Here is a 14064-nt window from a genome sequence, read left to right as displayed (position 1 = left end):
GTTGGCAGTGGCTATGTTGTAGCAGGTGCACATCTCCAATCCATGTACCAGCATCAACACAATTAGCATAAGTGAGTCTCTGCATCATCCCATTTGAACTGTCATGGACAAGGCTGCAGTTTGTGGGTGCTCCGATAAATGTCTCCGTTAGAATTACATTTATCTGACTTCCAGTCTCTGGGCATAAACTTGGCTCATTTGGCTGGGGATCTGACTCTTTTAAGCCCCAAAACTGGATGTGCTGCACATTTCTGTTTTTTAAAAAAAAAACTAGAAGTATTTCAGAATGAGGATTCGGTTGATATTAGCAATTGTTGTCAGGCTTCTGATGGATTATTAAGTGTCGAGTTTAGTTTCACAAAAAAATTGCAAAAATTGAGGTTATGAAGGTTTGAGTTGTGATAGCTCAGTAGAGCAGCAACACACTCAATTATTTATGAGATTTTTTTGTGAAATGACAGGATTAACAATATCTGCAGGCGAAAATTGATCAAGTACAGCAACAAAGACGTACTCAAATTAACATTTTACTCAGGTTTGACTTAGTTCAAACCATAGGACTCATATTACGAATATGAACAGTTCACTAAAGCATCATGACAGAGAATAACACAGATAACTACAGTATATTTTCCATTATGGGGAATGTGACCCTCCAATGTTGCTTGGAAACATGCAAAGCGGCAAAGAGGAGTTAAAATTATAGGTATGATTATTCACGCTTATCATTAGGGGTTAATGGTATGTTAATTAAGAGTAAGTAAAACCAATCAGATCCTTTGCAAGCCTTACTTAAACAAAGGCTCTATGCTGGCATTTCATTGAGACAGAAACTACTAACTGCTCACAGGCAAACTCCAAAAACAAGTTGACAAGCAACGATCTCAGATATACCATTGCCTTACAAAGTTTGATGGATAAATAACTAGTTTGCAGGGACAGAAGAAAATTACAGTGAATTTGGATCAGCTTTTTTTTCCTGATAAATTTAGGTCCAACATTCCACTTGTCTAACATGTAATAGTGACCCCATCCATGGTTATAGCATGTCCCTAGGCTCTATATCGCAGAGCTCAGGTTACATGGTGGGAATCTCAAGGCATGAAAAGAATCATTTTAGTATTTTGTACCATAACACTTGACAATTTTTTTTTAAATTCCAACCCTTACCATAAACTTTTATAGCAATGCTAGGAAAAGGTGTGAACCTTAGATCTATGTTTCTGACTCATTTCAAAGTACACCAAACTTTGTTATGCACGTTCCTGGGCTTGAAACTCTCCCGGCTCAGCGAAGGTTGTAGACGATGGACGATGAAGCTGCGGCTGATTTCTGCAATAAGAATAACGAAATGTGCTTTCTACGCTTCAGAAATTTACTTCAATACTCTGTTTCGTGGCTAACAGGAAAGACACAGCATTACAACTTCAGCTTGTTCATCTGTTCTGTTATTTATCAGAGATTGAAACGTGAGTTATAACCTAATTGTCATCATCTCTGGATTGCAGCTATAGCCTCAGTTAGCCGCTTCAGTCTTGTTTCAGGCTAGCTTGTCAACAAGTTCCTCTCAGGTAAAGATGTTTGGTCAGTTTTTGCTAATTTAATGCCAAAATCTTAGAAGAATTCAACCTTTCAAAGGTTTGTCCACCAACCTGTAATACATGGCACTGCAACATATACAATCCAAATTATGTTGCACACGTATTGATTTCACATAGATGCCACATTTATAGTATTACGGATAAACTAGAACATTTAATTTTTTTCTTTGTAGTATATAAAAATATCTTTTTCGAACATTGCCTGACATTATTGCTTGACATTTTTGGAGGCGTCCGATAGTGTCTTTGTGGCATCTTCAACATGACAACAAATTCCCTTGTACTGCTGAGCTTGTGCAGGTCTCAGACTGAGATTTATTTTTACAACAGTGCTGTTACATCCCACAACTGTAAAGGGAGCTCAAGAGTAAAAATTGCCAAACTCTACAGTTACATTAATGACTGAGTCGAAGCATTCGTGAGTGAGAGCGCAGTATTGTAGAAAAGTAAAGACTCGTGAGTGGGACACTATAGTAAAGGACGAGCCTTGAAACCAATTACCTCTTGCATGAAGGGACTACTGGTTTACAAAGGTCTCAGTACATCGGACATCATCACCTAAGAACATACATGGAGATGTAGGACACTGACAAGCTGATGAGCTGAAACTGGAGCTGTATCTGTATAAAGAACAGAGTGAGGAAAATAAGGCAATTGTACTATTTTTAGCCTTTACTGTGAGACTGCAATGTTTTTGCACCAATGTAGCTATTTCTTATATATGTCCCAATTCTCCCTTTTATGGAAAAAGAATCTATTCAAATGTCCATCATTTCTCTATGAAGCCTCTTCAGGGTTGCATGGGGCTGCAGTCCCTCCCAGCTGTTTTAGGGAAAGACAGTGGAGGACACACTATAAAAGTGGCCAGTTCATCACATATTAAACAACCATACCTACAGTCAATTTAGAATCACCAGTTAGGTTAACATGGCTGGAAACTGGAGCGCCTCAAGAAAAACCCACACTGGGGAGCATGTACAAATGACATTTGAACCAGGAATCCTCTTGCTGTGAAGCACCAGTGCAAACATCTGCGCTGATATGCTGCTCCCTTGTTGAAATGGTTTCCACGCTTCTAATGTCTCAAAATGCTTGTTGTGTTCAAACACAGCTCAGAGATACTTACAGCGTTCTACGGTCATAAACAATGGCCAAAACAACATTTTTAGTGGGAGGGACCTAGCACCACAACAAAGAGCTATAGCACTGAGGGGGGGGGGTTCTTTGTGGGTATATCATTGCAAAGATCACTTTCACATTACTCGCAATCTTTGGATTCAAAACACGTGGAATATTACAGTTTAGATGTTTCAAACCCATGTGGAATAGTGAAAACTGCATACTGGAGGTTGCACGGTATATCATTATGTGGCAAAACTGATACTTGAATGAGAGGAGTGCATGAGTGGGACAGGATAAATGTTTTTATCATTAGTTTCAGGATCTTTAGACACATCTGATTCAATTCAAGCTTAACTTGGGAGGTAGCCATTTGAATTCTCACTGAAAGCTGTAATCTGTTATCATTGGCCTTGAGAAAGTAATTTTGACACGGTCTTGTCTTTACTCAAATATTCAAAGAGGATCTTTGTCCTCAGCTTTTGCTCCAGCTGACTTCGACCCAGTCTTTGTTTTTCCTGCAGTTTGTGCTCGTATCCACTTCTCTGAGTGGTTAAGTGAGCATACAGTTTAAGGCCAAATGACAACAACCTAAAAGCTGAGAGTCAAATATAGTGCACAGGCTTGGGTGCGCACGGCGAGGCAAAGCCCTCACTCCACTAGCTCTCAGCCCTTTAAGAAAAAGAGTTGCGCAGTGAGATTCGAAATGAATCACAACAAGAAAAACTCAGCGACTAATGAGAGCAGAACTGTCCATCTTTACATTCAATTTACCTTAAACTCCTGTTTAAATGCCTTGCATTTTAGATATAACCTCTGCCTTTGAGCACTCACTTATTCACGACACACTGAGGAAATCGGTTAAATAAATGAAAGTCGGAATGTTTTCCAGCTACGGGCCTTGCTTTTTAACATTTAAATGTGATGTGCTCGAACACTGTGTGAAGGTAAATGTTAGCTCAGAAATTCAAATGTCTTTGCTGACGCAGAACATATCTCCTAGATCAGCCATTGTAAGCCTGTTATTGTGTGTCTGAGAGTGACTGAATAAGTCTGTGGCATATGTGCGGTGCATGGTTGTCTCGGTGTGTGCATGCAGTAAATCAATGTGTGTGTCTGGGCAGATTTTGCACATCAGCAGGTTACATATGTGTATACAAATGCATATATGTAGGTATGCTGTGTCTGCTGATGGCCCTGCAACTGTACCCTGATTGTGTGTCTGTGTGTGTGTGCTTTTGGGGTTGTGTCTGTGTCGTCTCTGTTTGTGTTTGTGTGCATGCACTTGGTACATATGTGCCACAATGGCATCATCACCCGCCCCTGACGCTTTGATTGTTTTCTCCGCCGCAGCAGAAATGCACCAATTAATATGCAGAGAGTGAGTGAGACAGAGATGCACACACACACACACACACATGCACAAATACAAAAAAACAAAACAAAAAAAAAACAAAAAAACAGCCGTGAGGGAGGGAGACGAGGAGGGAGGTGCGATGGGAAGCGGGGGGTGGGGAAGGGGGGCAGAAGAGATGGCACAGAGAAAAGAAAGAATCAGAGAGATGAAATGAAAGATGAGAAAAGTATGTGTGTGTGTGTGGGGTGGGGGTGGTGGAGAAGTGGAGTGAGATAAGGAGCTAGGGTGGAGGGGATTGGGCGTAGATGGAGGGGATGAAATTTGATAGATGTTTGAGTAAAACAAGAGAAGGAGAGAACGAAAAGAGTGAGGGATGAGGCTGAGGTGAAGAGGAGGAGGGGATCGATATGTACATATTCAGTGAGATATGGTGGGAAATCAATTGAAAAGGAGGGGGGGGCGGAGAAATTGATTTGAGGGGGATGTAGGAGGTGAAGGTGGCGGGGTAGGGGGGGTCAAAAGGAAGCAGGGAGGGGGAGAAGGAGGAAGAGGAGGAGGAGTGCAGAGGTGGAGTGATATGTGGCTACGGCTGCTGTCCTTTTTGTCGCAGTGTCAGGGTATTGATACTGTAATACACCCCCCACCACCCCTCCAAACACACATACACACACACAACATCACCCCTCACCCCCCATCACAATGCTGCCGTGACAACGGCTGTCGCGGCGACGCCTACTGGCACAATGCAGCCACAATACTGAGGGCACTGAAGCATCACACACACACACACACACACACAGAGCAGGCCAGAGAGAAAGAAAAAAGGGAAGGAAGGAATGAAAGAAAGAAAAAAAGGGGGAGGAGAAATATAAGGAGGGAGAGGTGGGGATTAAGAGGGAGGGAGGAAGATGGATGGAGAGAAAAAGGATGGAGATGGAGAGGAAAGAGGGGAGGGGAAGGGTGGATTGATGGATAGACAGGAGCAAGGGAAGGAATGAAGGAGGGAGGTGGAGGGGAGATATGGTGGGATAATATTACATGTGTAAAATGCCGGAGGGTGTGTGCCCATAGAAACATGTTTAATGGCTTTTATGATTGCAGGGAAGGTTGTGTGAGGTGCGTTTTCTTATTTTGTGAGTGATGTGTGCAGTGTACAAACAACAAGGTGCTTATGTGGATCCGTGTTGGGTGACAAATAAATATGAGGAAGCCTATGTGTTTAAATGTATGCGTCTCGACAGTGTGTGCAAATATAGTCAACTTAAATGTGAGCGTATATTTCCAACAATCAATACTGTGTTTTACGATTTCATGTTACTTTCGTTGATCATTGACAAGACTTTTGAGAGATTTGAATGGATTAGCTGCATAATGTTGTGGTAACATCAAAACCGTGTTCCTCCAGAGTGTAATGTTTTCACGAGCTAATGAAACCAGACATTTTCAAGCATTTTTCTGCTTATCTGATGAGTTTTTAAATGGTTCGAACCTTTAAGGAAACAATTCGTTCCTCGGGTTATTTCAAAATATGTACGATTTGTGCTTTTTAAAAAAAAAAAAAAAAATCAACAATGTCAATTTTTTGGTTTTTTTTGTACACAAAATAAACTTTATATGAAATTGTTAATACAAAAGAAAGTGGGGGGGGGAATCGTCTGGCTGATGAATTTCATGCACACATCGGGTCTGAGCCTGCGGCACACACATATTTGTTTGTGGATCGGTCCTCAATGCTTTCAATAGGTGTCAAAGTTGAATTCAATGCGAAATTAAAAAAAAAAAATGAGGAAGTGAAATGAAATGAAAAAAAATATACACTGTCTGTTCTGACCTCCCTTTGCCAAAATGTCTGTGCTGGCATATTACTGTATCTTCCCCCAACACGCACTCTCATTTACAAAAGAAACGCTTGGCTGGCTGCCTATAAGTCAGTTTATCCGCGTGAGATGACCAACGTCCCTCTTTTTCTTTCTCTCCCCCCCCCCTCTCACTATCTCATACAGTGTGTGTGTATGATCTATAGTTCCCTGCCTCCCTCCATCACCCCAGCCCCTCCCCTCCTTCCTCCCTCACCCTAACCCTTCTTAATATGATGTAAAAAGCTAATCGCATGCAAATGTCTGTTGTCCCGGTAACCGGGCCTGAAAAATCCCTTTGATGTTTCCCCCGACTCATTCTCTTCACGTTCTCTTTGTTCGCCACAGTCTCGCTGCTTTGTCAACATCCCCCCTTTTACCCCGCTCGCACTCTCTCCTTCATCCATTCTGCAGCTCTCTTGGTTCTAAACATTAGAAGAAAAAAAAAGTTCTAACTCTACTTTGTGTCTCCCTCTTTCTATAAGCCCTCCCCCCTCTCTCCCCCCCTCTAGCCTCCCCCTCATGCTCCTGCTCTCCCCTTGACTGTGCCTCTCTGTCTGTCTGCCCCTTCGCCCTCGCTCATTTCCCATCATTCCCACCTACTGTCTCCTGTCCTTCTCTTCTGTCACTCCCTCTCTCTTTCCCTCTGTTCTGCCCCTTCCTGTTGCCCCCCCTCCCTCCCACCCGCCTTTCTTTACCCACCCTTTATCTCTCATTCCGCTCTGTGTCCCACACATGCACAGATGGACTCATGCTCCAAAACTGCCCTCCCTCTTTAAGAGAATTTGATCCCTGGAACTATTTGATATGGCGCTGCACTGTAGTTATCTAATCATTTCAAGTTTTGTGAGGCAGCAGCAGCACAGCTGGTTTCCAGAGAAGAGACCACACACTCATTATGGCAAGCTTGGGGTTACAAGGTCACAGTTTTCATGTTAGACCAGCTAAAAGGTTCAAGCACATCCGCCCACCCCCCTCCTTTAATCCCCTCTATGAGCTTTGGAATCCAGTTTTATTCAACACAGAAAAGTACAAAAGTACAATAATCAAGTAAGCATAACATGCATCTCCAACATTCCACATGGCTTCCAAAAAATGTAAACATCAGGCAGAGTGTGTCATACAAAAAGAGCAAGAGTTTCTATACAATAATACTGCCTCACAATGGCATACAAAAGATAAAGATTCAGCATATGACAATCTATACTGCATTAAGAATGAAATATGGCGTTCATTACATTGCTTCCAATATAACGCAATGTACCAAACAGCTAAAGGCTACGGAGTGTACAGACTTCTCCAAGCCAACAAATTACATATTGATTCAGAAACGGCTCAATAGCCATTTGCAACTTCTGAATTTGGATGCAGATATGAAACGTGCTAAATCTGATAACGGCGAGAAAACTGCCGCAGCTGCTGCCTTCAGGCGTGAGCTTGACCTCCAGCTGCTGCCAGCTTTTGCTACCTGCCGCTTTCGTTTTGTACCTCAAGCATGGCATTGTTTGATACGCATGCTATCTAAGCTGGTGAGTGCATGCTTTTTTGGATTTACTGGCTTTCTACTTGCTGCCATAAAGTTTGAACTACATCATTGTGAGTGACCAAAACATTTTTGGGGGCTGTCATCGCAACATGAAATCAATTTCATATATCTTGTGCATCTTTTTGTAGATGTTTCCCAGTGATTTCAACTGCTTTGCATAGACTAAGGCAGGAAGTTCACTTTCACTGGCAGTTCAGAAGGAAAAGTTTGACATTGTGGCGACTCTTTCTATGTAAAAAAAAAAGGTGTCTGTGTTGTAAAAAAAAAAATCAGGAGCAAGCAGTGACGTAGCTGACCAAAAAGACGTTGGAAGAAGCTTGTTAGACGATGAATTTACACCGTTAGTCCACTAAAATTGTTTAAAAATGGCGCACTGTGGCTGCACCCTTAGACGACGCCAAGCTAGCTAACTAGCTCCCTTTGTCTCCAGTCTTTCCAGCTAAACTAAATTAACCACCTCAGTCTGGCGAACAACTGTGTTTTTCAACATGTGTAACTATCAAAGACTGCAACAAATGAACCCGCTGCTTAAGTTTAGAAAAGTAATTCCATCAATGATTGAGCAAACAGCAGAAAATTACGGCTTTGGCAAAGATAATCATACTGTTTATATGGATTGACTAAACAAGATTTGCTAATTAGAAAAGCACTAAGGCCTTTAAACATAAAAGATGCGGTTTATTCTTTTTCAGTATCTTTTCAAACTGTTTGATTTTGTCCTGTGTGCTTTAAAACAATGGAAAAAGGAGATTTTTGTGACGCTTAGCACCACAAACGTAGTCACAAGGATGGTCGACCTGTTGATACTTCTTGCAGCGAAGGACATAAACGTGATAAAGACGGTGCTAAAGAGCTGAAATTGTCAAAGCTTTGCATCCCTGCAGGGATAATCTGTTTTAATACTATATAGCTGGTTTCAAGTTTTTTTTAACAGCTCATTTATAGAGATAAAACATTTTTAAAACGTTGGCCCATAAGTTTCAAGTTGTTTTCATGCTGAAACATAACCAAAAACACGGGTGAGGGTAAATAAAATGCTGTCCAATGTGAAATTAGATCAGAATTAAATCAGCCAGAACATGTCAACTGTGGTGTTCCTTTAACAATAAAAAAACCCAAAACATTTTTTAGGCGTGGTACTTTAGTTTTTGCATTTTAAGAACAACGCATCATTAACTCAAACCATGCTTCCTGTCATTAGTTTTGTTAGTTCTAGGCATTGATAAATACAAATGTGGCCCTGTGACTTATTCCACCATCATGCCTCCAATTTCCTTCATGGCTTTTGCCCCTTCTGGCAAATACTGACCCCATTAAATACATCTGTTTTTTTCAGAGCTTAAAAGATAACTTTTACTCATCTTTGTGTGTTTTCTGCATTTTTGTACCATTTAATTTTCTTATCCTCGCTGAGTAGAAGCCTCAAGCAGTGCTGGAATGTGGTTATCGTGGACAGAGCCACACTGGCCGCCTCACTGCTTCCTGGATTCCTGCAAAGCTAAGCTGACTGCTTCCTCTGGTTCAATATTTACCATAAAGACATACAGTTTTCCTTTCAAATTTAGGGTAAAGAAGGCCACGTGAAACATTATGGGCAGAGAGCTGTCAAGATCTAATCCATACATGCAGCCGAAAACAAAGATTTTGTGACATTTGGTGAAAACCTCTCTCTTTAAACTTGTAGCTGAAAAAAAAGGCTGATTTGAATAATTCACCTGTTTAGAAAAAAACTACATGCAGTTCATTTGGTCTGGCTGCAAGCATAAAATCAGCAAACTGACAATGAAGCAACTAAATCGATCCACCTTTCTCCATTTTATGGAGGGACCTTACCAATCAGGAAAGCTTCGTCTAATTAATAATACCTGTTACCGCTCACATCAAAATTGCACTGACACCCATTTTATAACTTTAGCATATAGATTATGTCACCTTATATTTGAAGGTGTTGCATGAAATTCTGTCTCGAAACTCATCAGTACACTAAAGAACATTTATAATGCTGTTATAAGTTACACTTTAAAAAGGACTAAATACCATTTTTTTGCCTTTTAATTCTTGCCACGGTTAATAAAAACAACACCGTTAGCTCGCGCAAAAACACTTTATCAGAACAGATAGCTTTCAGATGGGATCTCTCCTCCTGCTCTCCATCAATGCGGCTCTTACTATACGTGTTCAGATGTAACCTTGGCTCTCTGTACCAGGCTCTAAACTGCACACAGTGAGAGTATGAGTTGGTGAATGTGAACAGTGCTCCACTGTCTTATAACAATAAGAGTGACTGCATGTGCTGAGGGACATTGTGTATGCGTGCGTTTGTGTGTATGAATGCTCACACCACTGTTGCCTAATTTACATAGATGCAATCTCACCTTGCCTATGCCACGCATTTTTACACAGGCCGGAAAAAAAGCCAGCCGTACTCCGTTCAGCGTTATGAGGATGATAAAGTTCATAATACATTCTTAATCTGCAATCCCACGCCGTATTTACGCCCCGCATATTACTTCCTGTTTATTATAAGATGCTGGAAGCATGTGATGCGTAAAGTCAGCCAGCCAGGCAGTCAGTGGTTCAGACCAAGTGGTTTGGCCTAGTGGGGAGCTGCAGGGCAGACAATGGTCGCACTGTGTGGCTGAAGTGCCTTTGGTGTCGATGACTATGCCAGCAACTGAGACTGGCAGATCCAAAATGGCGGAGTGCAGAGAACCCTGCTGGTGCTTGTCATGGTTTAAACAGGGCAATTTTGATCCTTTTTGGATGCAGCTTTTCTTTTTTTTGCTTTGGGGGGGGGGTCAAAAAAGAAAAAAAAAAGACAAAACCATGAGAAAGCAGTGCAGTACTGCTCTGCTTAATCCTCTGGCATTTTATTTGTTTTTGGGGACATGAAGAGTATAACGGGGAGAGGGGCAGGAGAGCAAGGTTCTGGGAGAAGTTCAAATAGAGTCAGAGGGTCTTTCCTTTGTCTTCTTGCTTCTTGAAATCCAGCTCAGCTCACCAAGAGTTGGATTAGAGATGTTTTGAAGCTTCAAAAAGCCCGCAGTCCAGTTTCTGATTTCAACAGAGAGAGATTTAAAAGTTAGACACACTGACTTTTATGGTCTTACCGTGAATACGCAAAAAAAAAAAAAAACAGCGATAGCGATTCTAAGGAATGGGCAGAATGTGTAACAACACAAACTGAGCAGTCCAGGGAGGCAGCAACATGAGCAGCACATGTAGAAAGAACAACAGGGGAGTGGAAAAACGTGTAATAAACCGAGTAAACTCACTCTTATTGAGATGGCAGTCACACTGCTGTGGAGGGAGAGTGACTCTGAGGAGAAAGAAACAGCCACATTTTATGTTCTGTGCTTAAGTGTGTGTTTGCGTTATGACATGCAAAATCCTCGATCCGTTGCCGAGTATGTCCGTATCCCTGCCTGCATGTTTGCCCTATCTGTTCGGACTGCGTGTGTCCGTCTGCCAGTCAATCTGTTCTCGGCGCAGTCTGTTTGCCAATCTGTCATATTCTGTTTGCTAGATAAGGAGATTGAGGGAAATGTGTGTGTTTGTACGTCTGCGCTTAGGGAAAATTCATGCAATGCTGGGCTGGTGCTGTAGTTTGCTTACAGCAATGTAGATAAGTGCATCGTGTCGTCGCTTGAAAAACATACAGAAATACTTTTACTGGCTGAGGAGTGCCATTTTTTTTCATAAAAACTGAGCAAAACTGAGCCTCATCATAATATCACCATGTATCACGGACATAGGTTTCATACTAATGGCTGACATTTTTCCTTTCAATTCCTACCAGGCACTTGGGTTTAAGTCCCATGAAGGCAATTGATGTTTCACGCTCCAATCCTCGTTAAACCAGGGCCAAATGCAAACGTTCACGTTTACAACACTTACACTTTAAAACGAAATAAAGCTCAATTTTCGTCTCGATGTCTGCGGACCATTCAGAAGTCCCTCAGATGCTGTGGCGTAATCTATCCAACGAGCACTAGACGTGATTTCAAAGTCGCATTTTGTCACAGACCTCCTTTACTCATGAATATCTCCGGCTAAATCTAAACTATTTATAGCCCCGGTGGTTTAGTTCTTATAATAACTGAATTTTCATATTATACAAACAACTGTAAAGAGATAAGATGCACGGCTGAAGTCATTAAATTCTGATGAAATCGCAGGAAGCACCAGCCTGGGTTTCATTGCTGACTTTTGTTTTTTTTGTTTCTTTTCTTCACTCTGAATGTCTAAGAACTGCATTTAATGTGCAATATGAAATATCACATGGAACTACACAGGCTTTATGCTGACAGCAAGATGCATGCGGGACATTGTAAAGAGGAAGGTCGAATTCATAAGCACAAAGAAATGTCAATCATTTGACATGATTAAGGACTACCAAGTTCAACCATTGACTGTTCATCAGAATCGGTGACAAACTGGTGGTGCCACAGAAATGCTACAGAAACGAGAACTTTTTTCACCCACTTTTCATTGGTTTAAAATGCAATTATAACGTCAACCTTTCAAAAACACTCAATCTCTCAAACTCCGTTCGGTCGTAGGTTTACAGAGTAAAGATAGTGGATGATATGAAGATATGTCTCTATGTCACTGGCAGATGAAATGTGCTCCACATATAGACGAACTCTCAGTGGATTGTATTTGCCATAATTATTACAGATATGGAACTGACTGCACAGACTGTGTGCTGATAACAAGATGGCTCTCGACACAGTGAAAAAGGCGGTTGAATACAGAAATTATAATAATTTAGGACTAACAACTTCAACAATTCCACGAACAGACTGTCCGCTGGTGAAAAAAAATAATATATATATATATATATATATATATATATATATATATATATATATTCAGCCCGGTGTCCACTTTACCATCAGGACCATATGGCTCAATGAATTATGAGAAGCCCTAATGAACTGAAAATCCCAAGTTTGAGTCCCACGGGAGTAGGACATAATTGTACTGCCATGTGAAATCGCAGCTTAATTTCAATGGTGAATCAACACCTTAATTTAGAATAGACCTCTACACTTTCACTTTCACTTCTGTACAGAATTTTAGCCAAATGTAGACTATTCAGGTGTCTTTTACGTGTCTTTTCAACCAAAAAGGGCTCAGTTGGACTTTTAAAAACAAAGACATTTTTTTTTTTTTGCAGACGGCAAAGGCAGATGGATTAAAGTAAAAGAGGGAAAAAGAATAGTTTTAACTGAGGTCTGTGGACAGTGTCTTGGTATCCACTGAGCAATTTTTGGTAGAAAAGATGCCTGTGATTGATGTTTATGCTAAAATTGGGCTAAATGGGGGTTAAAAGTGGAAGTTTTTGAAAGAAAGACATCTCGGGCTTAATGACGGTGATTAAATGTTCGCATTTAGCCCAGACTCAGCAGTATTGTCGAATCAAGTAGAACTTTCAGACTTAAGAATCACACTCGGGATCTTCAGCTTACAAGCACTTGCAACTTATGAAGCACAACGATCACTCACTGTGATACACAACACCACCTCAATATGACGTTGATAGTCTTTGAAGACATTCTGTCTGAGGAGTCGGCTTATATTTGACGTGAAACATTCACGCAAACACATCTTAAGTCTCTCTTTCAACTCCCAACTGGGCAAAGCGATCGTGTGTTTCTGACTCCCTGATGTTCCGACCGCATTACGGGTGACTGAAAAGTGGGGGAAAAAGTTCTTAAATGTTAAGACCACATTGTTAAAATTCCAGTCGGTGTTTTGCGGGACTTTAGTGTGATCTTTAGACTTTAGTTGTGCATTTCACATTCTTACGCTTGTTTGTGTGACATATAAGTTAAGGCATAAGGACTAAACCGCTCAGGCCGAAAGTGAACGAAAAGAGGGTTGTAGATGCAGATTCAAGGCTTGCCTTTAACCTTGTTTGGCTTCGAGAAAAAAAAAAAAACTCTGCTTCGAGTGGAAAAGAAAAACACATTTCTTACTTTGCAACTATTTATATAAATCCATGCCGAAGTGTTGAGTAATTTCTCCCAGTAAAAAGTATTTTCTTTCACTTTGGGCTCACTAAGTCTGTGTGCTTCGTGTTTACACTCAGAGCCCACCTGTGAGTAGCTTGTTGATCCAGAGCTTGTCCTGGGGTCCCTCCCAGACGCCGGGGATCCCCCCTCCTTCTGGCTGCCGACAGAGGAGGAGTCTGAGCAGCTACTGTGGACTGGGGAAGAAAGACGGAGTGTGTGAGAGGAAGAGGTGGCAGCATCAAAATATAGCATGTCTGGAGGGTGCTGGACACACAAATACAGCTTCTGCTCCTGGTAGGGGGAGCAAAGCTTCTCAAGTAACGATCCGGCATTTGTGCTTCATTTGCATGTTTGAATTGTTTGACATTTCAAGTTAAGGTCTGTTTATGCATTTTTAAAGCAAAACTATCCTCCCAATGTAAGGTTCTCCAGAAATAAATGGAGGTAGAGGTGAGACAAAGAGAGAGAAATCAGAGTGAGGAAGCCTCCCCCCCCCATCCTATTCAGTGAATTTCTAACCCAGGGTGGAAATCCCAAAGGACAGAACCTTGGGTTAGAAATGAGA

The 14064-nt window shown here is 41.4% G+C and overlaps 2 protein-coding genes across 2 annotated transcripts in view; both read right to left on the bottom strand.

The window, feature by feature from the left end:
- LOC140281848 (E3 ubiquitin-protein ligase TRIM39-like) overlaps positions 1 to 14064 on the bottom strand; it is a 104614-nt gene that overhangs the window by 79779 nt on the left and 10771 nt on the right. The gene's annotated exons all lie outside the window — the stretch shown is intronic.
- arhgef40 (Rho guanine nucleotide exchange factor (GEF) 40) overlaps positions 6927 to 14064 on the bottom strand; it is a 41133-nt gene continuing 33995 nt past the window's right edge. Inside the window, exons 25-27 of the mRNA XM_072376348.1 lie at positions 13584 to 13693; positions 10755 to 10798; positions 6927 to 10533 (exon numbers count right to left, since the gene is read on the bottom strand). Of these exons, the coding sequence (XP_072232449.1) occupies positions 10772 to 10798; positions 13584 to 13693 (137 nt within the window). The 3' untranslated portion in view covers positions 6927 to 10533; positions 10755 to 10771. The remainder of the gene's footprint in view (positions 10534 to 10754; positions 10799 to 13583; positions 13694 to 14064) is intronic.

Source organism: Leuresthes tenuis, unplaced genomic scaffold, assembly GCF_036924035.1.
Source record: "Leuresthes tenuis unplaced genomic scaffold, fLeuTen1.0.hap1 SCAF_22, whole genome shotgun sequence".
Lineage (NCBI taxonomy): Eukaryota > Metazoa > Chordata > Actinopteri > Atheriniformes > Atherinopsidae > Leuresthes > Leuresthes tenuis.
The sequence above is the reverse complement of the archived record's forward strand: the minus strand, read 5'-3'. Positions and strand labels throughout refer to the sequence as shown.